Genomic DNA, 24,647 nt, shown 5'->3' on the forward strand with positions numbered 1-24,647 from the left:
TCGACCTAATTTCTCTGTTCTTTGTCAATGGCAAATATTGAGACGTGTGGGGACTAAAGCTGTATATAGGAGGGCCCTCAAACACATTATTTGATAACTTTTCATCGTGCTCCTAAAAAAAAAAGTGTGCTACTAGCCGCGATTACATACACAGTTAAAATAATCAGAAATTTGCGCCAACGACTGCGTCGACACCTGGCGTGGAACAAACGGGACGAACCGAGGCGCATATATGGATAACAACAACAACACTACACGCGCGCTGCAACACAAAACAGCTGCATACAACGCGTGTCACTGTGCACTTCTGTATCTGTGGACTTCTGTATCGCAACGCGGGGCAACGCAACTCTGGGATGAGCGGGCCGAAGGCCCGCGAAATTCTAGTAGCCTACAATTGAAACCTGCTACTGCAGTGATTTTATCCTGTGTTCAATGCGTTTCTGCGTTTGGGTGTGGACATAGATATCTCTATGGCCAGGGATTTTTTCTAAAACGGAGGACGAAAATATCCGTTTTGCAAAAGATCCAGAGTGGTGTGGCCTGGGCCTCAGTCTCTCTTTGTCCTCCCTGGAAGCAGGACCTGCTTGGGTTGCCGCCTGGACCAATTAAGGGCCTAACTAACTAGCACAGCACTCTCCACACATCCATACACTGCAGACATTACTGATAACGGATCTCCTCACATCTCACACCTAGATTATTGCCATTATTTAATGACCTTAATTTAATAAATATAATTTAAAAACGTTTAAACTCTTGTGTGGACTCACTGTTTTGGACATGCATCCTGACTAGTGCATGACAGTGGTTCTAACAGATAACGGAGCTACAGTACCAGAGGTGTGATCATAAAACACTACAAAAATGAATGTTACACTGTGGGACGTTAGCCTATGTTTAGGCTACATAGATTCCGTATACTGTAGGAGTCCAGTGAATATACTGTATATGCTGTCTGATTTCCCATAAAAGGGGGAGGAACCAATAATTTAATGTACATATGGGCCTGTGAGCTGTCACTCGGTGCAGAGGAAATCTGAGATAAGAAACCTCAGGCTGTTAACTTCAGTCTACTCTATAACTGTCCAGAGAGAGGATTTTAAATAAAGATTGAATTCACTGTGAAATAAGCTTCAGGTACATTTCCAACATTTCATATGAATTAAAAATCACACCCTTGTGAAGTGCTAATATATTAAAGACTAACTCATGTTGATTAGGTGATGTAATGGTGATGTGAAACAAACTGTGCAAACACAAACATTAAACGCAATTAACAATAAAGAGACTATATGACGTAAATGGCACATTATGACGTAAACTTTCCCTTCATTGTCAATGGTGTTTAAAAAACAAACATTGAACTAAAGACAAACATTAAACTAGCGCCCCTCAAAAATATACTGTACAAAAAAAGACTAAAACGGAGATGGACAGGTGTCCATGATGGGTTTCTACAGTATAAACCCATAAGGGCACAGTCAATGAGTGACAGCCTGTGTGGGGTTTGTAACATGCCCAGGACCGGGTTAGCAAGGGTTCAAGTGGTTAACCTCTGATCCACACAGTCCTTTTATCCACACAGAATATCAACACAGCTGTGCTTTGTGAACCCTGGTGTTCCTTTGGGGCTGCTAACGTAGTAGTCATTTCAGTGTTGGGGGAAGTTATCCTATATCAGAGGCGGTTAGAGAGCTGGGGAGATAACAGGGCACACATGGTTTGGCCACACATGTACAGTACAGTATGTGTGCCATAAAAAAGGTAAGCTTTCAGAGTTTGTCTGTTTACCCATGAAATATTTGTGTATACTACTGTATACCTGGTTACTCATCAAATTATGATATCATTCTAGAGCTAAATTGATTAATACTTTATAGCCTAATGATGTTATCATTCATTTACATTGGCTACGGATCCTACTGTTAACATTAGAATATGAAACTCAAACAACAACTTCAATTATACACTGATTGAAGGTTAATGTGTCTGTATTACAAGTCAATGGGAAGTGTAATCAGGAACACCATGACTAAGGTACTTCTCTTGGAAGCCTTTAGCGCCCCAGGCCATTGGCAGAGAGTATGTCTAGACACTTTGTGCTGATATATTTCCAGAGACAGATGGATGGTTATTGTCGTGTTTTAGAATTAGATTACCTCGAGCTGTGTTTCTACAAATCTGTAACTTGTTAGAGCTGCAACTCAGCAGACAGACACACCGATCCATCCCTATTCCACCACATGTCCAGCTACTGTATGTACTGTACATGTACAGTTAAAGCTGCACTCCGGGGGGCACGGTGGCACAGTTGGTAGTACTGTCGCCTCACAGCTAGAAGGTCCTGGGTTCGATTCCCGCTCGAGGCACTGTGGGTGCTGGCGGCGTGCTTCCTCCTCCGTGTCATCAGTGCCCATACCCGAGGCGGGGTTGACGAAAGGGCCTTTCTGTGTGGAGTTTGCATGTTCTCCCCGTGTCCCCTAGGGTAGGCACCCTCACAAAAAACATGCATAGCTGGGTCTGGATTCGTTAAAATCGTGCACTTGGTGACAAGTTTTAGATTTTTGGCATGGTGTTAGGTATGAGCATGAGGTTTTCAAAAACCATCGCAAACGAGTTGGGCTCGCCCCCTAGTGGTCTGTTTGCAATTAATCCAATGTTAAATAGGCCAGCATTGTTCATTGCAAACAGACCACTAGGGGGCGAGCCTAACTTGTTTGCGCTGGTTTTTGAAAACATTATGCCCATACCTAACATCATGCCAAATATCTAAAACTTGTCACCAAGTGCACGATTTTAACGAATTCAGACCCAGCTATGCATGTTTTTTGTGAGGGTGCCTACCCTAGGGGACACGGGGAGAACATGCAATCCCAGTTTATAGGCATTTTAAGCTTACTGAGGCCACCGTGGACGCCATCTTGAAAATGATGCCTTTCCAGAAGTTATTTTCACCCAAAATTTTTATATGTTATTTAGCATACCCAATACTAATAGAATCCATTGGAAAATATATTTTATCAATTATTTTGTTACATATTAAATCCCAGCTTTATAGGCATTTTGCAGCTATTGTGGACGCCATCTTGAAAATGATGCCTTTCCAGACGTTATTTTTTCCTAATTCTTTAGTATGTTATTTAGCACACCCAATACTAATATAATCCATTGAAAAATCTATTTTATCAATTATTATGGTTTTTAACCATATACTGGCCCATTTGATATTAGATTCATTGCAAACAGACCACTAGGGGGAGAGCCTGACTTGTTTGCGATGGTTTTTGAAAACCTTATACCCATACCTAACATCATGCCAAAAATCTAAAACTTGTCACCAAGTGCACGATCTTGTTGATTTTGGACGAATTCAGACCCAGCTAGCAGTAATCCTGGTCTCTAAACTGCCTCCCCCTGGCCAGCCGGGGCGCCTGATGGAGAGGAAAGGAACTGGTTGGAATAACTAGGGAAACTCCCCCCTCTCAGGTGTAAAGGAGCAACTTGGACACTCAGGCATGAAGGAAGCATGAGTTCAAGTCCGTTGCTCTCCCCATGTCCCCCATATATGGGGACTAGGTTGTAGTTGTAGGACTAATGACTGGTCTAACCAATGACTAGTCTAAACCAAAAACTGTCTAAACTAAGTACTGCACCCAATCTGGGTCTCCTGTGTGAGTGGCAAAGTGCTGATTTTTGTTTTACCTCTGCTTGCTCAAGGGAGACATTTTTTTTCCTTCAGGCTGCAGGGATGTCATTTGAGCTCACAGCTAGCGTTTGCATCCAAAATAGAATTTAGTCAATTTCTCCACCACAGAATGTTTGCAGGACACTACATAGATTGATTGCCCTCTGTGTATCCTTTACATCCATGCTGAATGCTGCAACTCCAGTAAAGCTTGATTATACTAAATTGAGCTTGTAGTGTCTGACACCATACACATTGCATTATATCAAGGAAAGCCCTTAAATATCGCCCAGGACGAAGTTCTTTGTCCTTTCTATTAGTAACGCCCGACGCTCAGGACGAAGTCTTGTCCAAAAGACGAAGTTTATTGATATGAGAACGGATCGCATGGCTCCACAGCCTGGGAGCACCTGTTGGGCAATCCTCGGTGACGCGCAAGAGTGATAGCCTGGCTAATAAGCCAGACCGAATCAGCCGTTGGCAAAAAAAAATCAGCAATGTGTGAATCAAACAAACACACGACGCAGTGTCTCTCTTCCGAGCACAAACGCTACTTTTATCTCAAAATCAGCAATAATCAAACGCATATAATCATGAATACATTCTCTCATAGTCTTACAATAGCAGCATTATATCACGAGCACTACTGTACTAATCATGTGACCTTTAACCCTGAACTATTACCAAAATACCAGTCTCAGTATGTGCACAATAGGTATAGTTCCCATGAATTCAAATACCATACTCTGTTATCATTTCTTCATGAATTAAACAAGATGACTGTAGCATCAGCATCAGTAAATGTTCAGATGAACCCCTAATATAATCACACTTCACATGGATTACTCCAAATTACATTCTGTAATAAGTAAAGGCACAATATCACATTAATCCAGAAGGGCACCTTGTATGCTTAAGCATATACCATTACCACTAGAAGTGCATCAAAGTGCTTAAATGCAATTATGACCAATGCACTGACCAATGTCTGTAAACATGACATGAAATACACTGTTGTTCAGTTTTTAACTAATTAGTATATAAATGCATTTCTCATTGTACTCTTTTATCCCTTTTTAACCATAAGTTATTCTTTTTACTTTTCAAATGACCCTTTTGCTCTTTCATGAACTCAGTTGTCCATATTCTTTTAGCTATGACCAATTAAATTATGAATGCATCATGTTTTAACCATTCACCATTGTATTGCACTGTTCTATAAACGAAATGGTTCAGAAATAAATGTAAACAACATTATACACAACGTGCTTGCGACGCCAACCACAGTGTATAGCTACATAAGATGGCGGAGCCTAGTGTACACCATGCGTCTCTGAAACCACAATAAACTTCATCAAGTATTTGGTCTGTATTAAGCTCTTAAAGTGACTATAAACAAACGGAAATACAGTTCACAACGTCATACACAATTCTCAATACGTTCGGTTCATACTTTGAGCCGTCTGACGGCAGTTTTACCTGTAAAAGGAGCAATGTGTGAATCAAACAAACACACGACGCAGTGTCTCTCTTCCGAGCACAAACGCTACTGAAGAGGAAACGGCGCCAGTTCCCATACAGCAACAACTGAGACAGACCAAACCAATCGATCACAGATTCACCAAAACACAATAGTCGATCCTAGAACTATCGATCTCTGTGATGCTGTAAGCAATATAATAATGTCTTAAACTGTAACTGTTTTAAATGGACCCACAACGTTGTACAAAATAAATAATATGCTCCAAATACAAAAATAGCTGCTATTCAAAATAAAAGCTTAGTTCAAAGTACTTTGGACAGAAATAGCTTAGAGATGTGTTTTATAATAAATCAACCAAATTTCAATCTACTACACCTGCCGGCGGATTACGGTCTGGAGAGGCTCAATTGTACGCCCATTTCCTACACCAGAGAACTGGTGTGGCCAATCGGGACACGGTATGCAATATGGGCGGGCTTTGGTACAGTGACGTTCAATGCTCGAGACCTTTGACTGACAGTAGCTCTGACCAATTGCGTCAAAGAGAAAATGTTTGAACCCGCCCCCCGGGAACAAGATCCATACACAGCATCTCCAGACTCAAATACCACACGACAGTGTGATTTGAGTCTGGCTTATTAGCCAGGCTACAAGAGTGAGACGTCATCGAAAAACTCCCTCCCCTCTTAAAACGTTCATAACTCGCGATCTAAATCATCCCGTATAATTATGAAAAAAGATCCTGTGTTAGACGGCACTCCGCGGTCCAGTCGCTAGTCGCTTTATTCTTACCTCTCGTTGTTGTCGATCGACTCTAGAGTGGTGTGGCTATTGTTAGCTGCTACACACATCCACAACAACGGGAACTGCCCATAGATCCGAAGTCCCGTTAGTCCGAACATGCACTGCTCCCGTGCTTGCGGTTATGTTTAGGTTAGGATTAGAGATAGGGATAGTCATTTCGGAACAAGGAACCTTCTGACTAACGACACGGCACCACAACAACTACCGGTCCGTCCGGAAAAGGGGTCCGTGTTTATAAATCGACTGGGCGCTATAATGTAATGGATTAAATAACCCTGAGTGATTAAAGTGTTAATATCATTGCATTTCTGTATTTAAATATAGACATAATGTTAGCTGTTGTTAGCTTGTAGTTTGGCTATTTTCACTATAATTGAAATAGGGCATAAGTGGTTAATTCATAATGTACATCATTCTCAAAGTGTGGTCCAGGTACCCTTCCAAATGGGTGTGTAACTCTGAGTGTACAAAATGTGGTTCCATTTTACACTCTCAGAGTTATGGTGGTCCTTGAAAGGGAGCTTTCTAATTTGTTGTTGTTATTGTTGCTGCAGACTATGCAGAGTTTCTGTTCCTGGTTCTGTTCCTGACTGAGATGTTCCTGAAGATGTACAGCCTGGGACCACGCCTCTACTTCCACTCCTCCTTCAACCGCTTCGATTGCAGCGCAAGTCCTTTTTCTAGACCTCTTTCACGACAGTCAATATTGAGGTGTTACCAATGATACGTATTAATTAAACACATTGTCTGCTGTTGACATATACGTTTTTTAATATCCATCTATTGTCTGCAATTGACGTGTATATATACGATTTATATCGCTTTATATGGATTGGAAATGGCACCCTTAAAAAACAACTTTTAGTCCTGAACCGGTTGCTAGGTAACGCCTTGCTCACCCCTGCACACGTGGAACTTACTCGCGCATGCGTAGACTACTATTACTATTATAATTACGATCTTCTCTGGCTCTTTTCTCGAAAATTACATCGCTGTTCGCTGTGCTGATCAGACATCCAAGGTTCGGATCTGCTTTCTGATGCGATGAAAAATCGCGATAAATGTTTCTCGTGAAATATAGCTAGTGTGAGCTAATGCTAACATTAGCCTTTTCTTAAAATGGAGGTCTGCGAGCGGGGAAAACGGAAGTACTTGAGTAGTAATCTCCCCAATTCCGGCCCGCGCAAGGTAACAAGCCACACGCCCGCAGTCTAAGTGTTAAGGCGCTGTTCCATTTAGTGTAGCAGAGCCTTTCCAACATACAGTAGACAATTGTCTTTATTCAGACCGCAGCCATCTTGCCAGCAAGGTGCTACCTAGGTGCTACTTCCCATAGACAGAAGACAGCCAACAGAAAAGTTCTCTCTAATTATATTAAACAACGTCAAAATCACCAACATTGCAGCACCAGCATGGTGCTACCTAGGTGCTACTTCCCATAGACAGCCCATTCATCCAAACAGAAAGGTTCTCTCTAATTATATTAAACAACGTCAAAATCACCAACATTGCAGCTATAGGGAAAGCTTGAATTATCCTCTTTCTATCTGCAAAGTGTTTGTTTCATAGAAATCCACCGTAGAGCCTAGACATTTGAGCTACTTCCTGTCAAGAAATTTCTTGCATGTGATTTTTAAGTGGTGCAATCACTTCCTTACGCAGCTTTGTGTGTCTGTGGGTGGCTGGCTGTGTCCGTCCCTGGCTGTGTCCGAGCACGAAAATAGCCTTTGGTTAGTTTTCACAACCAAGTGTCACTGTTGCGCAGCCTAACACACACACACACACACACACACACACACACACACACACACACACACACACACACACATTAACTGTATATATGATGATTTCGGGTGTGACAGTACAGTACAGTACAGTACAGTACAGTACAGTACAGTACAGTACAGTACAGTACAGTAGAGGGACCCCCACACGGTAACTCTGTCATTTCTCGACCGTTTCGGACGCGGGGCGGCTTGCCGGAACCGGGCCGGCATCCTGGACGCGTTCCTGTGGGTCTGGAAGTTTCGGGGACCCCCCGGGGACGCCCACACTGAGTTGCACCACTTACTTCACACGGGTGTCATTTTTTTCTAAGTGTTGGAGTTTGGAAGCGCTCGTTGAATATCACTCAACGGCCCATGCATACCACCTGTTTTGAATTTGCACATAGTGCAGCAGGCAGCTAACCTGACTCCGCCAGATGGGGCAGCAGAGAGTACACTCCTCCTGCTCCCATCTGGGAACTCTCAGGCAGACTTGATGCCCGGCCACAAAACGGCCTGGCCAATCAGCAAAACGGCCTGGCCAACCGGGCATCAAGTCTGCCTGAGAGTTCCCAGATGGGAGCAGGAGGGGGGAACCCAGTGTACTCTCTGCTGCCCCATCTGGCGGAGTCAGGTTAGCAGGCAGCAGGAGGTTGCTTTACTGATAACGAGCGCTTCCATACTCTGATACTTAGAAAATAATCATCTGCAAGGAATTTCTTGACAGGAAGTAGCTCATAACATGTCTACGGTGGATTTTTCTGAAACAAACACTTTAAAGATTGAAAGAGGATAATGTTGGTGAGTTTGACGTTGTTGAATATAATTAGATAGGACTTTTCTGTTTGGATGAATGGGCTGTCTATGGGAAGTAGCACCTAGGTAGCACCTTGCTGGCAAGATGGCTGCGATCTGAATAAAGACAATAGGAGCACCTTGACTGTGTTTGACCCAAATGGAACAGAGCCTTATTTAGTATCATTCATTGGTAACATCAATCACAAGGAATTAACATATATACACCAGTATTTGTCTGCAGAAATATTCTGCATCTCTCTTTCTGTCTCTCTCTTTTACTAACAGTTTTAACTTTGCAACATGATTAATTCTCACAATTCTCGCTCGCATGTGTGTGTGCGACCGTATCTGTGCGAATTTGTAGCATCTGTAGTATCAATTCCCCACTCAACAGTATGTCTTTTCATCTTTTGTCATACAGTAAGTGATGGTATGAGTTCACATTGAGGTTGATATAGATTTTCTGTATCATACATGTAGGTTATTGTTGGCAGCATCTTTGAGGTGCTATGGGGCTTCTTCAGGCCTGGCACTTCATTTGGCATCAGTGTCCTGCGAGCCCTCCGTCTGCTGAGGATATTCAAGATCACCAAGTTAGTGCTGCCGCCTTTCTCATTTTGTGTCCTCAATGACGATGAGTGTTTTGTAAAGGACAAGGAAGACGCTGTCTTCAACGCGGGGTCTGAGAACCCTAGGGGCTCATCAGAGGTACTACAGGGGCGCCAAATCTTTATGTGGTAGTAGCTTTTTTTTTGAGTGGTGCAACCACTCCTATATGTGTGTCACCTGGCTGTGTCCCTGTGTCCCTGGGTCTGAGCACGGAAATAGCATATTGTCACCACCAAGTCTCACTGTTGCACAGCCTAACACACCACCAAGTCTCACTGTTGTGCAGCCTAACACACAGACACAGACAGACAGACACACACAGACAGACAGACACACACAGACACAGACAGACACACACAGACAGACACACACATACAGTACATCATTTCTCAACCGTTTCGGACGCGGGGCAGCTCGCCAGAACCGGGTCGGCACCCTGGCCACGTTCCTGTGGGTCTGTAACTTCTGGGGACCCCCACACAGAGTTGCACCACTCACTTCACACGTGTGTGATTTTTTACATTAACCACTTCTACCCTAGCATCCTATCCTGAGGAGAACTTTAGCCGAAAATAGCAGATCTACAAGCTCAAAAGGACTTGCAGTGCGAGGCTTTGTGAGCTTGTATATCAGCTGTTTTCGGCACAGAGGTAGGCACTCGACAGAGTGCATTTCTAGTTATTATTACGTGGTTAAATGTCTGAAAGCAGTTAACATGAATCCAACATACACTGATGATAATGTCTGTCAAACAACTCTATGAAGCTATCTATGAAATCTATGGAAAAGTTTAATCGGCAACACAATTTTATGCAATATGTAGTGGGGGTCCCGGCTTTATCTCTCTCTCCACTATAGGGGGTCCTTGGCCTGAAATTCTGAAAAACGATGAAGACCCCTGATTTATAGTCTAGTGTCCTATTGTAACTTGCCAGGTACTGGGCGTCTCTGAGGAATCTTGTCGTCTCTTTGATGAACTCCATGAAATCCATCATCTCCCTGATCTTCCTCCTCTTCCTCTTCATCGTCGTCTTTGCACTACTCGGCATGCAGCTGTTTGGTGGCAGGTAACACAACAGATATTTAAGTATTTAAGTGTGTGTGTGTGTGTGTGTGTGTGTGTGTGTGTGTGTGTGTGTGTGTGTGTGTGTGTGTGTGTGTGTGTGTGTGTGTGTGTGTGTGTGTGTGTGTGTGTGTGTGTGTGTGTGTGTGTGTGCGCGTGTGTGTGTGTGTGTGTGTGTGTGTGTGTGTGTGCACTCCTTCCCACACACCTTCTGATTGTATTCAAAACACACAGATGATTGCACATTTCTATTTGGAACAGTAGTTGTATGCATTTTTTTCCCTCATGTAGGAAATGTAGAAGATGGTGATTGCTGTAGTATGATTTTACTCTGTCTAAAAACAGCAACTTTATGCACTAATATGAAGTATTTATTTACTGTAAGATAGAAGCACTTCTTAGAATGGCAAAAAAGTAAATTATAATGAGTGAGCTGGGAGGTACGAACGATATGATCCAAACGTGAAATAGATTTAGGGCAGCTTATGGGAAAATATAGACAATTAAACTTCTCCCGGAGAGAATTAGTTCTGTCCTCTACAAGGCTATAGTTATACACTAGTCCAGGCAGTCAAAAATGCTGGAGAGTTAAATGAACACTCTTTTTTTTACTGTGTGAGGCAGGCAATCAAGGCATAATCTACCTCTTGTGTTGCAAATATTATAGGCAATAACTTTGATTTGGTTTGAATTATTGTAAACTGTGATACCACCTGCTTTTAATTATTGTAAACACTGATTGCATAGCCAGTAGGAGAATATAAGAGTACAGCTTTCTCTAACAGAATGCAAGGAATTTGAAACGCTAAATCTGGCACCACCTTTTACAGCATAGTGTATCATGTCTTTATCTGTCTTAGGTTCATCTTTGAAGACTACACTCCAACTGGCAACTAATTTACAGCATAGTTGTCGCAGTTAACTATGGAATCGTGCATTTACTGTCAGTGTGTGTGTTGGGTGGTCGGGGTGAGAGAGCACGTGATATCACGTGACATCATCAGGGATGGCGCACGTGTCATCACGTGACATCAACTCACCTCAATATTGGCCAGCAACTCTACATCTGACCTCAAACCTCAAACCCTTAGATCTCCATATATGGAGCTGACCTGTTCTGACATTCCATATGTTGTTCCTTCCCCATCCATCCTTCCTCTTTGATGTCTCCCTTTTGACTGATACCTGTACATTTAAACTCTAGAATGGCCTGCCCCAAAGTTATTAGTGCAGCCACGCCCAGAAGCCGGCGAAAATTAGAGTTCTTAACATGCCTGAAAATGAAGATCTTACCCCCCATGCCAAAGTCCCAGCGCTCGCCCAGCAAGCAGTCTGCTGTCACCCAGGCAGATATGTTGATCTTACCCCCCATTCCAAAGCGCCAGCGCTCGCCCAGCAGTCTGCTGTCACCCAGGCGGATGCGTGCACGCGAGGTCGCTTCTCGCCCTCAGGTGTCTTACTGTTGTATCATGTCTTTATCTGTCTCAGGTTCATCTTTGAAGACTACACTCCAACTAATTTCGACACCTTTCCTGCTGCCATCATGACTGTCTTTCAGGTCTGGTACAAACAAACACTCCCATATTTGTATGAGGTATACATTAAACCAATAACCTACAAGAGGTCTCAGGTTACCGGGTATTTTATAATGGCTGAGAGGCGTAGTGAGACACGACGCGTAGCGGAGTGACTCCGACCCTTTTAGCCATTATAAAATACCCGGTAAGCACGTACATTATTATGTAGAAGAGCCGCCATTGGACTGGCCCCAAGTGAACAGAGTTGTCGTAACTCTGTCTTACTCTATGGCTCTAGAACTCTGCCTAAGCCATTTCCAGGAACAGAATCCCAAAATGTACAAAATCTTGCAATCATAGCAAAAAGTTATTATGTAATGTATTAATCAGTTTCATACAGTACAGATTTTAGGCCAAATAGTATTTTGACACACACTTTTTGCTGGACTGCCACTCTTTGTTACAGTGAAGTAAAAAGTAAAGAAGGTAAAAAAGAAAAAAGTATTAACAAGGAATTTGTGTCATGTGTATGTATTTTAATATACAGTATATATTTTTTTTTGGGGGGATTCAGCACCTGCCTTCCTACACATGTTCTATGTCAGTGTTTTATCACATCTCTGCAAATAATGTACCACAGGGGTTGTTTTTTTGTTGCTGTGTGTGTGTGTGTGTGTGTGTGTGTGTGTGTGTGTGTGTGTGCGTGCGTGCGTGCGTGCGTGCGTGCGTGCGTGCGTGCGTGCGTGCGTGCGTGCGTGCGTGCGTGCGTGCGTGCGTGCGTGCGTGCGTGCGTGCGTGCGTGCGTGCGTGCGTGCGTGCGTGCGCCTGTAAATGACATTACAGATCTTGACAGGGGAGGACTGGAACGAAGTCATGTACAATGGGATTCGTTCTCAGGGAGGAGTCAAGTCTGGCATGTGGTCTTCCATCTACTTCATAGTGCTCACCCTGTTTGGAAACTGCATCCTGTCATACCTCCCACTGAAAGCTATACTTTACTTTTAAGAGACTTTTTAAATTAACAGTACAATGAAGAAACGCTCAAATTAAATAGAAGGGTGACGTACACGAGAATTCCAGGAAAAGGGAAGGGTTGGCGTGTATGCCGTGGTATCCCACCCTGGTACAATAGACTATTTTCATAGCAGCCATTCTGATAAGAAAACACAGCTGAAGGTAATAACATTATTGTGAATGTGTTCCATTTAGGGGTTATTGTGTGCCAGCAGTTTTGTACAGTTTCATTGTACAAGCCGTTTGTACTTAGTGCTTCCTTAAAGCTACAATATGCTTCTTATTTTTGAAGAAAAGCTTTATATAACCAAACAGTATGGTAGAGTATGTTTGTACATTATACTGTAGGTTATAGCACATTTGCAGTGGTCTATCTATTCTTCTATTGAGCTATTGTATAGCAGGACAGCTACTGGTTAACCTGATTGGACATTAGATACGCCGCCTTAATTGTAGTTCGGACAATAATTACCGCTCTCCATTGAGAGAGGGAGACAGACAATCAGCAGAAAACTCAAGGATTGTTGCTATAAGATGTGTTTACCTGACAAAAAACGTTTTTGTAGGGATGACAAGTATCCCTACTTCCTCCCATATGTTTTCCTGTTTCATACTACAGTTTAGAACATAGGGATTTAGCCGACGCTCTCACCCAGAGCGACTTACAATAAACACATCAAATGCAGAGAATGTAGTAAACTAGGATTACAGGTAAACCAAGAACCTAGCATCACTCTAAACAATATGATAATAGATCTGTCTAAATAACATAATGTCTAAATTACTTTTTAATCTACTTATACTATATGTAATCTAGAGAAAATATATATTGTGCAAAACAACATTTTTGTCTCATTTTTCAAAAGTTGAAAATCGAATTTCAGAGTTCATTAAGTGATGCTATCTAAGGAATTAAGTAAATATATTGTTATACTGTATATAAAGTTTCTTGGAGAGGAGGAATTATTCGTTTTGATGTAGATTAATCATGTCCTTAACAATCCTGGGATCAGACACACTACTGAATGTCTTCTTGGCCATCGCTGTGGATAATCTTGCTAATGCACAAGAGCTGACCAAGGTAACAAATAAAAAATATATTTATTGATTTGGTTATTTTGTTTTGTTAAATGGCATTCTAACAATATATATTGTATATATCCTGACAATGTGATCTGTAATGTTTCAGTTACTGTACATGATGTTGATTTATTGTCATGCTATGCTATGATTTCTCTCCTCTCCTCTCTCTTCTAATGTTCACTGATAAGGATGAAGAGGAGGCCGAGGCTGCATTCAACCAGAAGCATGCTCTCCAGAAAGCCAAGGAGGTCGGACCCATGTCTTCTATCATGTCTTCAGAGTAAGTGCTGTATGCAGCCACTTGCCTGACCTTCTCCCCTCCCTCCATTTTTCCTCCGCGCTAACTCCCTCCCCTGGGGATGTCTTGTCTACCTCTAATTGTACAAACGACCAGCAGGAGTCATCATAGCCTCCAGCTAACGTGCAGTGCATAGTTTGGCTCAACGACTGAATTGACAGCATGCAGAGTTGTAATGGACAGAGAAGATAGGGGACATTCATGTGAAGTAGCGCTTCAAGTTTTGATGCTATGGTGGTCCCTTGGTGGGATCAGGATTGGAATGATCTATCTTAAGGGTCGATAAGTGCCAGTTGAGATCGTCATTATCGGCGGCGCCCTACTATTGATACATCCTCCCTAACATGTCTACTATCTTGTCTGACTCTGCTCCTCGCTCTATAATTTGCTCTAAATTGAACTCTGTGTCTCCATGGTTACTGGCAGCCTTACTTCCAGTTGGGGTGGGGGTGCTTATACTGTTGTCATGGAGACAGGGTTACTTATAGTTTCCAAATTAATGTAGTGTGCGTATTCTCCTCCTAACTCAGCTGTGCTTAGAAGACACTAAAGGATTTAGGGACCAGGGCAGTGTACCATACCCTGAAGATTAGCTTGTGGCGATCAGCCAAACTAACAGACTTTTTATCCACTGACAGCTCACGTTAACCCACACACACGCACGTGCGCACGCATGCACGCTCACGCACGCGCGCACACACACACACACACACACACACACACACACACACACACACACACACACACACACACACACACACACACACACACACACACACACACACACACACACACACACGCACACACACACACACACTGTCTGCCAGTAAGGTGGCTCTGGTTGGCCGTGCCGGAGACGCCCAGCACCTTACCTAGAAAGCGGGAATCAGTATGAATGAAGTTGCGGGAGTAGTAGGAGGTGTGTGAAGCCTGGGGAGTTTGAACAACTTACCCTTCGCCTGTGTGGAGCAGTAATAGCGCGAGAAGAGTCTGTGGTTCTCCTCCGTTAAAAAAACATTAGTCCTGTGTCGACCGCTGCGGTACATGTTACAATACGGCAACTTAGGCAAATACAAATAACAACTAAGGCAGCCTTGTCGCCAATGGGACCCAGTCATGAAGACATTATTTTAAATGTATACCCTACCCCAGGTTACTGATCTCCCATGTAGTCCATCTGTCTGTACTAGTAGGGCATCCATGCAAGAAGAGGATTTGTTTGTTGCATGCATAAGTGTCAGAATGGCATTTGTATTTCCATGGCTGGGTGATGGTGGTAATGGGGGATGTCTGTTGTTAAAATCCTTTCTATTCCATAATACTGTTGCCAGAAGCCGTAAAGCAGAGTAGAATACCACAGGGTCTCCTGGGTATTCAGAAAGGATACTGTAGTCTGAACTTTGAGTGTTTTTGAGTGTTTCTCCCTGAGATAATCTACTGTACCTCCACTGACTTTGGAAGAAAGTTGCATGGTTCTGTTTGCTCAGTGTGAGAGGGAGCATGTTGGAGACTGTCAGTAAATTAAACTTGGAACGCATGTCCCTCGCCAGCATGATCAAAAGAAGAAAAACTATCTACACAGATGCACTCACTGAGAATGCTTTTAGAATGTGAACACGTTTTCAGTGAGTGGAGAGTTTTTCTTCCAATGTGCATATTGTTTCACACCTTTCACTACAATACCCCGCTTTCTTTAATCTCTGAACAGTCTGAGGCTCAGCACGCAAATCTCGTCACTCAGCTACTAGCATGATCAAGCAGAATGCTAATACTGTATGTCACAACTTTGAGTTGGCACTGGTGCTCAGTGATATGCATCCCAATATGGTTGCTTTGTTCAAAGGGTATCTAAATGTGTACTGTAATCTTTTCCTGTGTCTTCGGATGGAGCCCATCTCTGTGTTTTATACCTGTTCCATACTGTTGCTCTGACTGTCTGAAACCCCTCAGTCTATCTGGGAATATTCTTCTTGTCAGTGTCGCGCTTATCGTTGATGTTATAACTGTTGTTTGGATTGTTCTAATACTGCAGCCATCTTGTTTGTCAGTGTGCCACTTGGCTCCTCTGGAGACACACACCAAAGCGTAAAAAGTATAGAATTGTGTAATTTTCAAATATGTATCAAGTAAATAAAGTAAAAGTCATATGATAATAATAGAAATATCAACTGAACTGCTGTAGACCATGTAGTAGCAGACAGATTCATACATACATTCATCGAATATATGTAATTGGAAAGGTTAATTTCTGCTTAGAAATGGGCTCTTTTGTAGTCCAGCTGACTGTTTTGCTGTGTGTCTCTGGGCCTGTTTTGTCTCTGCTCACAAAAGCACTAATGTCTTGTTTTCAACCAATCGATCATTGATAACACGGACCACACAAGAGTCCACACACCAGTAAGTAACACTGTCTGTTCATCTCTCTTGCTCTCTCTCTCTCTCTCTCTCTCTCTCTCTCTCTCTCTCACACTCAACCACCTGCTGAATTTCTTAACTGAGTAAATGTCCTAGACTCATCTTTCATCGTTTGTTTACCTTCATGTTTCCTTCATGTGCTTCCCAAACTCTGAAAGGTCTTTTTGATTCTGCATTTCTGTATATATAATACACCACTGATTTCATTCAGCATATCTCACGTCTTTTATTATGGCTGACAACTTCTCCTGGTTTGGTTTATTTGTCATAACATCTTCATTGATCCAGTAACTTGTTTGTTGAAGTTGCTTGTTAAAGGACAACTTGGGTTTTTTCAACCAGGGTTCATGTTTTAGGTTGTTATTAGAGAAAGAAAAAGCTGAGTGTTAATTTTTTTTTCATTTGCTGCTTTATTTTATTTTAGCAATTTTAGCAATTATTTAGCTAAATATGTCTTTTTGTACAACATTTTACAGCGATTTATTTATTATTTACTATAGTCCTACTAGACCCTAGAAAATTACATCTGGACACAAAAGATCACGGTATCTACTGAATTTTAAGGGGATACTAGGGGGATGCCATACTGTGTGTAGGCTCACAAACTCCTCATTGTCACGTAGGGATGTCCCGATCACGTTTTTTTGCTCCCGATCCAATTCCGATCATTTGATTTTGAGACATCGATACCGATTTTTCCCGATCCGATCTTTATATTTTTATACAACACTTATGCCATATCACAATAGTGGGCTATAATTACAAAAATAACAATACAAAAATAGGCATATGGTTTTTTATGCAATCTTAATGCAACATAATTTCTTATTTTGACAAAAAGCACAAATAAATAAGGTTTTCCCATTCAGACACATAGCAGTACATACTGTATATAGGCCTACTGCATTTCATTGTTGTCGATGTGAGAAATGTATGTCACTCTAGTCTAGTCTGTTGCCAAAAATATGTGACTTCTTGTCTACTTTTATTTTGTGAATTAAAGCAAGGAATCAAAGCAAAAATAATTATGTATTGGTTAATTAGATTGAGTGAATAGTATTGAACCTACGTAGAACTGAAGTCAAGTTAAAACACTTACAGAGAATCTCATTCAGAGACAGTACTGCAGACACCTATCCCATCATGCATAGCGGGGGTTGCATTTCATTTGTTTTCATTAATGGTTATCTTTCACGCCTCTGAGTGTGACTACGAGTCTTTGTTGTTAGATGATCTCTGACTGACTAAACAGGTGGCTCTGCTCATGCAGCTAAAACAAATTATTAATAATCCGATCTTGTCCCCCCGATTCTGATCTTTTGAAAATCATGTGATCGGCGTCGATTTCCGCTCACGTGATCGGATCGGGACATCTCTACTGTCAGGTGTATGTATAATGCCAGGAGATTGTCTATACCCTCCCCAGACTAAATAATAGCGGTTGGCAGTAACAGGGAATTTATACAGTACATGGCGGCAAATGACAATGACTAAAGTAAATTGGGAAAGAAAAAGAAAAAAGAAATCTGATAATTATTACATTTTTGAATGAAAGGTGATATGCTGAAAATGGTCAACATTTACCGTGAATCTTAGTCAATGGTCCAGCCAGACCACTCTAGTGATTAGATTAAAATCACTAACACCAAGATGAGAACCTTAATCATCAATATTATCGTATTATATGTATAATAATGTTACATGCTTCTAATAACTACTGTACATGTTCCATTTATATTGTGTATTGTCTTCCTTTCTCCCCAGTGGAAGCCGGAGGAGGCGTACAGGCCTGTACAGGAAAAGAGCCATCCACCGCGGCAGGCCGGCCTACTCCTACTCACTGGAGGAAGCCCAGGGCAGCATCAGGGAGGCCTGCCCGCCTCTCAACCCCTCTAACTGTTTCATGTCCAGGAGGGAAAGGAGAAAAAGGATGACCATGTCCGTGTGGGAGCAGAGGACAAGCCAGCTGCGGAGACAGCGCCAGATGTCCAGCCGAGAGGTCCTTTTCAGCAGCAGTGAGGAGAAGGACGGACCTCCCACATCAGCCCAGTCCGTAAACCCACTGTCAGTGAACAACAAGGGCCCCCAGTGCAGCCCCTCGAGTAGCCTCAAACGTCTGGCAGAGCCCTTGGGCTCGCCAGCCACGCCTCAGCCTCCAGCCTCTACCACGGCCATCGATACAGCCCTGGATGCCAGCCTTCCAGGTGACATGCCTGTGCCCCCAATGTCACTGCCAACGTCATCAGATCCCTCAGATCTGTCCCTGCCTGAACCGCCATTGTCAATCCCAAAATTAGCTGATTCAGAGACCACATCAGAGGTCGAGAAAGTAGGCGTCAAACAGAGCCACAACCCACTCAACAACCGCCGCAGCCCCAGGTTGAATGGTGAACGACGGTACAGGGCGATTAAGAAGATCAGACCGCCTGTCAATGGCGACACCCTGACCCCAGAGATGCAAGGAAATGGTGGCGTCAGGGCAAACTGTCATCAGGGGGACGGGAGTCGTTCGACCAGTCGCTCTGACAGCAGGGAGAGTAAGAGAAGTCCAGGGGAACAAGGTGACAAGGATAAGGCAGAACAGAAGGAGGGACAAACATGTCAAACTGAAGAGTGCAGGTCAGTCAAATCGTCACCTACTAATCAAACCCATCATTTTTTACTGCACCTTTCTTGTTTTTCTTTTTATATTAGAATTACACAGCACAGTGTTCATTTAAATTGACCCTTTTCACAGCAGACATTTTGACAACTGAAGGTAGTGATGTTAATTGGCTTACGTCTTATCTTATAGACAGGACTCTGTTGTATCGGTGAGTCTATGTCTTCTGTAAAATGTCTGCCTGGAGTACAATCATAAATGGATGGCTACATTTCCTCCAAAGCAGAACAAAAATAAAACAAAAATACAGTAGGCTCCTCCAACATGCAAAATACAAACTAACATACTCCTACTCAAGTTTAGAAACCACTTTATTTGACAGCTACCACACTCTAAACAGCCACATCAAATCTCTTATGTATACAGTCTTGCTTTTTTCAACATAATTAAGCCATTTCTGTATACCAAATTCATTTTTATTTCAGCATTAATACAAAATGCAACCACCAGGATTTATCTCTGTATTTAAGTCTTTTCTTGAAACATACTTTCATTGTCTAGCCTTCCTGTGATCCTTCTTTTTGCATCACATTTGTTTTATATTACTGTGTTTTGTTTTATTGCTTTAGTTTTTCTTTTTATTGTTTTATTCCTACACTATTTGTGTTGTTATTATTACTGTGTTTTGTGATTTATTGCCTTTATTTTATTGTGCACATATACTCCTTGGAGGCCAAGTAAAACATGACCAAATATTTTCACACCTGCCTGTTATAGCGCCACCAGAAGGCAGAGTTTTGCAAAACAATTGTTTTTGAGTGGTGCAGCCACTCCAAGGAACAGCAATGTGTGTCCTTATGTCCCTATGTCTGTCTGTCTGTCTGTTTAAAGTACCAACATAGGTGACAAAGTGGCGCTGTTGAGCTTCACACTGTGCACGGGTACAAGATGGGAAGCTGAGTTTTTAGCAGCCATTACGTGATTTTGGGTATGACAGTACAGTACAGTACAGTACAGTACAGTACAGTACAGTACAGTACAGTACAGTACAGTACAGTACAGTACAGTACAGTACAGTACAGTACAGTACAGTAGAGGGACCCCCGGGTATCCCCACACGGTAACTCTGTCATTCCTCAACCGTTTCGGACGCAGGGTGGGTCGCCAGAACCGGGCCGCCCACCCTGGGCGCTTTCCTGGGGGTCTGGATGTTCCGGGGACCCCCACACGGAAACAGTAACTATAACAATAAAAGTATAGTTACACCACTCAGTTCACATGGGTGTGTTCATAGCAGCGGCAGCGGCTATGAAGCAATATAGCACTAACGGGCAACGGGTAAGGGATCTCTTAAAGGGATCTCTTAAAGCCAAGACTGGTGATTGGTTAAATGTGGTTTAATTATTGCAACGCCCAAACCACACCTATGCATAATATAACGGGTAACGGAGGTGTTTAAGGGATTTAGACAGGTAACCAAAATACCAACTTTAGTGGGGGAACACCCTTTCCCCACTCCTAAAACCCCAAATTGTGGCTTTAGAAAGATGAGACAAAACTGGAGCCCATAATCTCTATAATTATGTGATCATCAATACGGATCTGTCCGGTTTTTCATAGCATCCTGATTGACTAAGATTGGATCCCAATTTTTTTTTTTTACTGTGGTTGTGTTTCATTTTGACTGTACTGTACTGTACTGTACTGTACTGTACTGTACTGTACTGTACTGTACTGTACTGTACTGTACTGTACTGTACTGTACTGTACTGTCATCATTAAGGGAATTGTATAAAAGCTGTCCATCTAGGTGAACAGTACAGTACTAAGTAAATTTACAGATTCTGAGGATTTGTACTTGTACTTCCAAGGCAAGTATTTGTACTGTTACTCCGGTACATTTGTAGGAAGGCTGAAGAGTACTCGTTACTTTTAGGTAGGCTGTTTCCTCCATCGTATTTGCATTTACGGTTCCGCAAACGATTCCTTTCTCATCTGCGTTCACACGCCCACAGATCTAGGATCAGCTCAGTCGCCGTCATTCGAGCGAGATGACGGCGAGTGTAGCGTAAACACAGCAGCATTAGCCTCGTTCCTCACAGCAGTATCGAACAGACAAAAATCCACAAAAGTGTGGTTGGACCTTATGAGAGTGGAAAAAGGCTTGCAAAGTGCATGATGGAATGCAATGCAATCCTTTTGTGTAAAGGTGGAAGCATGTTGATTTTAAGGAAATCTCTCCAACAGAAACACATGGTCTACAGGTCTAGTCAATGTGTTGTGTGGAGTATCCGAAAATCCATTGAGTCTGCAGCCGGTTCCCGGTTCTCTTTCTTCAGGCTAGCCTACTAACATTAGAACTAGCTACTAGTAACAACTAGTAACTTAACTGTGCAGCTTGAAATGTCCTTTTCACTACTAGGCTTGTACAACTGCTGTTTATGGTGTTCGTTCCTGTTATTAGAACGACAATGACTCAACGTCTGTGACTAATGTATGAGTAACTACTAGGCATGTCCCGATACCGATACTTGTATCGGAATGCCCTCCGATATGCCCTTATTTGGTCATATCGGAATCGGCAAGTACGCCCCTCACCAATCCGATACCACATTTTATTTAATCACGTAATGCGCGCAGCACGGTGAGACGGGGCCGCCAGTATTGAAAACGCACATCTCCAGCCGTAGGTGTGGACGGCTTTGCCGACGTGCGAATGGGGGACAATTTAAAACAAAGGCGGCTTGCTGTAGTTTGCGACTAACATAAATTTGCATGCACAAGGGCTGCCAAGTAGACTATCTTTTGTTGTTTTTCTTTCTCCCCCTCTCTTCGAAGTTAGACTGGACAAATAAACTCTAAACTGACTGGGCCATGGTGGTCTGACGCTCATGGTAACTTGCACCGTGGGTGGAACGGGTGGAAAAGTTTGGTTACATTTTAATGCATCTGTCAATGCATTGTATTAAACCCAAATGCGATACCTTTGCATCATGTCTGCACCGAGTCGAAACAACACGGGAGCCGTCAGCTGCTAGCCTGGCGCGGCCAGACTCATAGCGAGGATTCACTGACGCTTCCTCCCCGCATATGTTATAATATCTCCCGCAGATCGATTGAATAGTCTCACATAATACGTGATGTATTCCAATGTGCATCAGTGCATGCAACTTCTCAATCTATCTTGCTGAAAAGGCAGAGCTACAAGCTCACAACGCAGTGCAACCAGACGCGGTGTGAGCTTGTAGACTGGCTATTTTTGGTGCGTGACACCAACGTACGATGATGTATACATTACGCATTTAAAGTGACGGTACACAACAGTTCCCTCTGTCTTTTAGAAAGGTACTGTATAAGAAGGCCCTAGTCAAATGTAGTGCAAAGGGATGCCTTAGTTGGTTAAAATAAAGAGAAGATTATTAAAATATAATAAGCATATATATAATATGCATAGTGTGTGTGTGTGTGTGTGTGTGTGTGTGTGTGTGTGTGTGTGTGTGTGTGTGTGTGTGTGTGTGTGTGTGTGTGTGTGTGTGTGTGTGCTTGCATGCAAAGTGGAACATCACCAGGGCTAAACTTCACGTTATTCTACGTGATAACACAACCAACATGAGTACATGTACTTTACACTTTTAAAAAAAAAGCACTGGTATCGGTATCGGTATCGGTATCGGTATCGGTATCGGTATCGGCTAACACATAAATTGTTGGATCGGAATCGGATCGGAAACGAAAAAAGGGTATCGGGACATCCCTAGTAACTACTAACTATAGCCATACATTAAATAAAATCAATCTGTCGCTTGGTTCTCTTAGTTACAACTTAAGAGTATGCTCAACTAGTGTTAAATTGGCTCTAAATTAATCGGTCATCATGAATATAATGTAAATGTAAGTGTCGTGTTATACTTTAATTGAAAGTAGCTACAGACGAGAGCAGCAATAGTCAGCAAGAGCAAGTGGGACAGTGGGAGGATGGACGGTACCGTTACCGGGTTTATTGTTAAGGATTCCCATGCATTCTCCATGTGAACGTCCGAGCCTTTATAGGTGCATGCATATCTGCACGTATATAATTAATTATATTGTTGTTGTTGTTGTTGTACCTTGTATGTCTCTCTCTGTGTACATGCAGACTGAGTGTCCAGACACAGGATGAGGAGCCACACCTAAAAGGCACCAAGACTCAGGCTAGCACCCCCTGTCCTCAGAACCAGAAAGAGCCCCCAGAGCAGGCAGACCGCCAGCAGACCTCACACCCCGGTGTCCCAGAAGACGTTAAGATAGACAAGGAGACCGACCACAGTGCTGCAGTTTGTCTAGAGCGGGATAAGTCTCCGCTCAGCAGCAGCGTTATCATTGACGTGCCCAATGTACAGTCATCTATGGAGCTCTCCACTCTCTCAGGTACCTCTTGATAGACTGAGGTGATCATTCAGTCATCAGTGATGTTCGGTCAGCTTAACACTGTTTTGCCTGTCGTTTCTCTCATTCGATCACTCGCCTCCATCACTCCCTAACTCATTCTTACTCATTCACCTGCGTCCATCACACCTTGATCCTCCTGCCTTTGTCTCTGTCCCCTGCTGTTCCATGCCTCCTCCTCTCCTGTCCTCCTCAGTCAACAGCAACGACCCTGAGGCCTGTAAGTCAGCGAAGGAGGACGCAGAGGAAACGAAGTCTGTTAACACCGTGAACCCAGACAGCATGTTCATTTTTAAACCTGACAACCCGTAAGTAGCTGTCACACACGCACGCACGCACGCACGCATGCACGCACGCACGCACGCACGCACGCATGCACGCACACACACACACACACACACACACACACACACACACACACACACACACACACACACACACACCTTGTGATGGTCCTAATGTCCTGTTATGTCCTCCAGTCTGTGTCTTGCGAGTGTCTTTCTAGTGGAGAGGACCTGTAAAAAGGATATTTGTAGATGAATAGGTAGAGGACTCAGTTGAGACTATAGTTATGTGAAAACACCCAAAGTTCTGGCAGTGTGTGAAGTTTTTGGGCTGGATCATCTACTGTAGCTTGGCATGTGAAGCAGAGTTCATCCTCCACAGACCCACGGACAGACATCTGAGGTTCTCGGAACACGTTGGTTAGAGTGAATGCCACTCGGCACTGCACCCCCGGGTCATCTGCAACACACGCCAAGTTTGAGTTCAGTCGGACGGACGGCCCAGTTATGCCAGACACACACACACACGCACGCACGCACGCACACACACACACACACACACACACACACACACACACACACACACACACACACACACACACACACACACACACACACACACACACACACAGATAAAGTGATTTATAGATGCATGGATAGAACGTTGGCAATGCACTAGACATCTGGGAGATGGCTTGCTGAGGTGGAGTGCCATCTACAGTACCATCAGCTCTCAGTACCTAAACTATGTCTTACTGTAGTTACCAAAGTGGCGCTACTCATACACTCATACAGTGC

General features: G+C 43.1%; 1 protein-coding gene across 1 annotated transcript in view; it reads left to right on the forward strand.

Moving 5' to 3' along the window:
• Positions 1-24,647, forward strand: part of cacna1ea (calcium channel, voltage-dependent, R type, alpha 1E subunit a) — a 191,087-nt gene that overhangs the window by 136,880 nt on the left and 29,560 nt on the right. Inside the window, exons 15-24 of the mRNA XM_079505454.1 lie at positions 6,530-6,642; positions 9,020-9,132; positions 10,084-10,215; positions 11,700-11,769; positions 12,572-12,689; positions 13,756-13,823; positions 14,014-14,105; positions 18,303-19,006; positions 23,413-23,547; positions 23,762-23,873. Coding sequence (XP_079361580.1) covers positions 6,530-6,642; positions 9,020-9,132; positions 10,084-10,215; positions 11,700-11,769; positions 12,572-12,689; positions 13,756-13,823; positions 14,014-14,105; positions 18,303-19,006; positions 23,413-23,547; positions 23,762-23,873 — 1,657 coding nt within the window. The remainder of the gene's footprint in view (positions 1-6,529; positions 6,643-9,019; positions 9,133-10,083; positions 10,216-11,699; positions 11,770-12,571; positions 12,690-13,755; positions 13,824-14,013; positions 14,106-18,302; positions 19,007-23,412; positions 23,548-23,761; positions 23,874-24,647) is intronic.

The sequence above is a fragment of the Electrona antarctica genome (assembly GCF_951216825.1).
Source record: "Electrona antarctica genome assembly, chromosome: 7".
Classification (NCBI taxonomy): domain Eukaryota; kingdom Metazoa; phylum Chordata; class Actinopteri; order Myctophiformes; family Myctophidae; genus Electrona; species Electrona antarctica.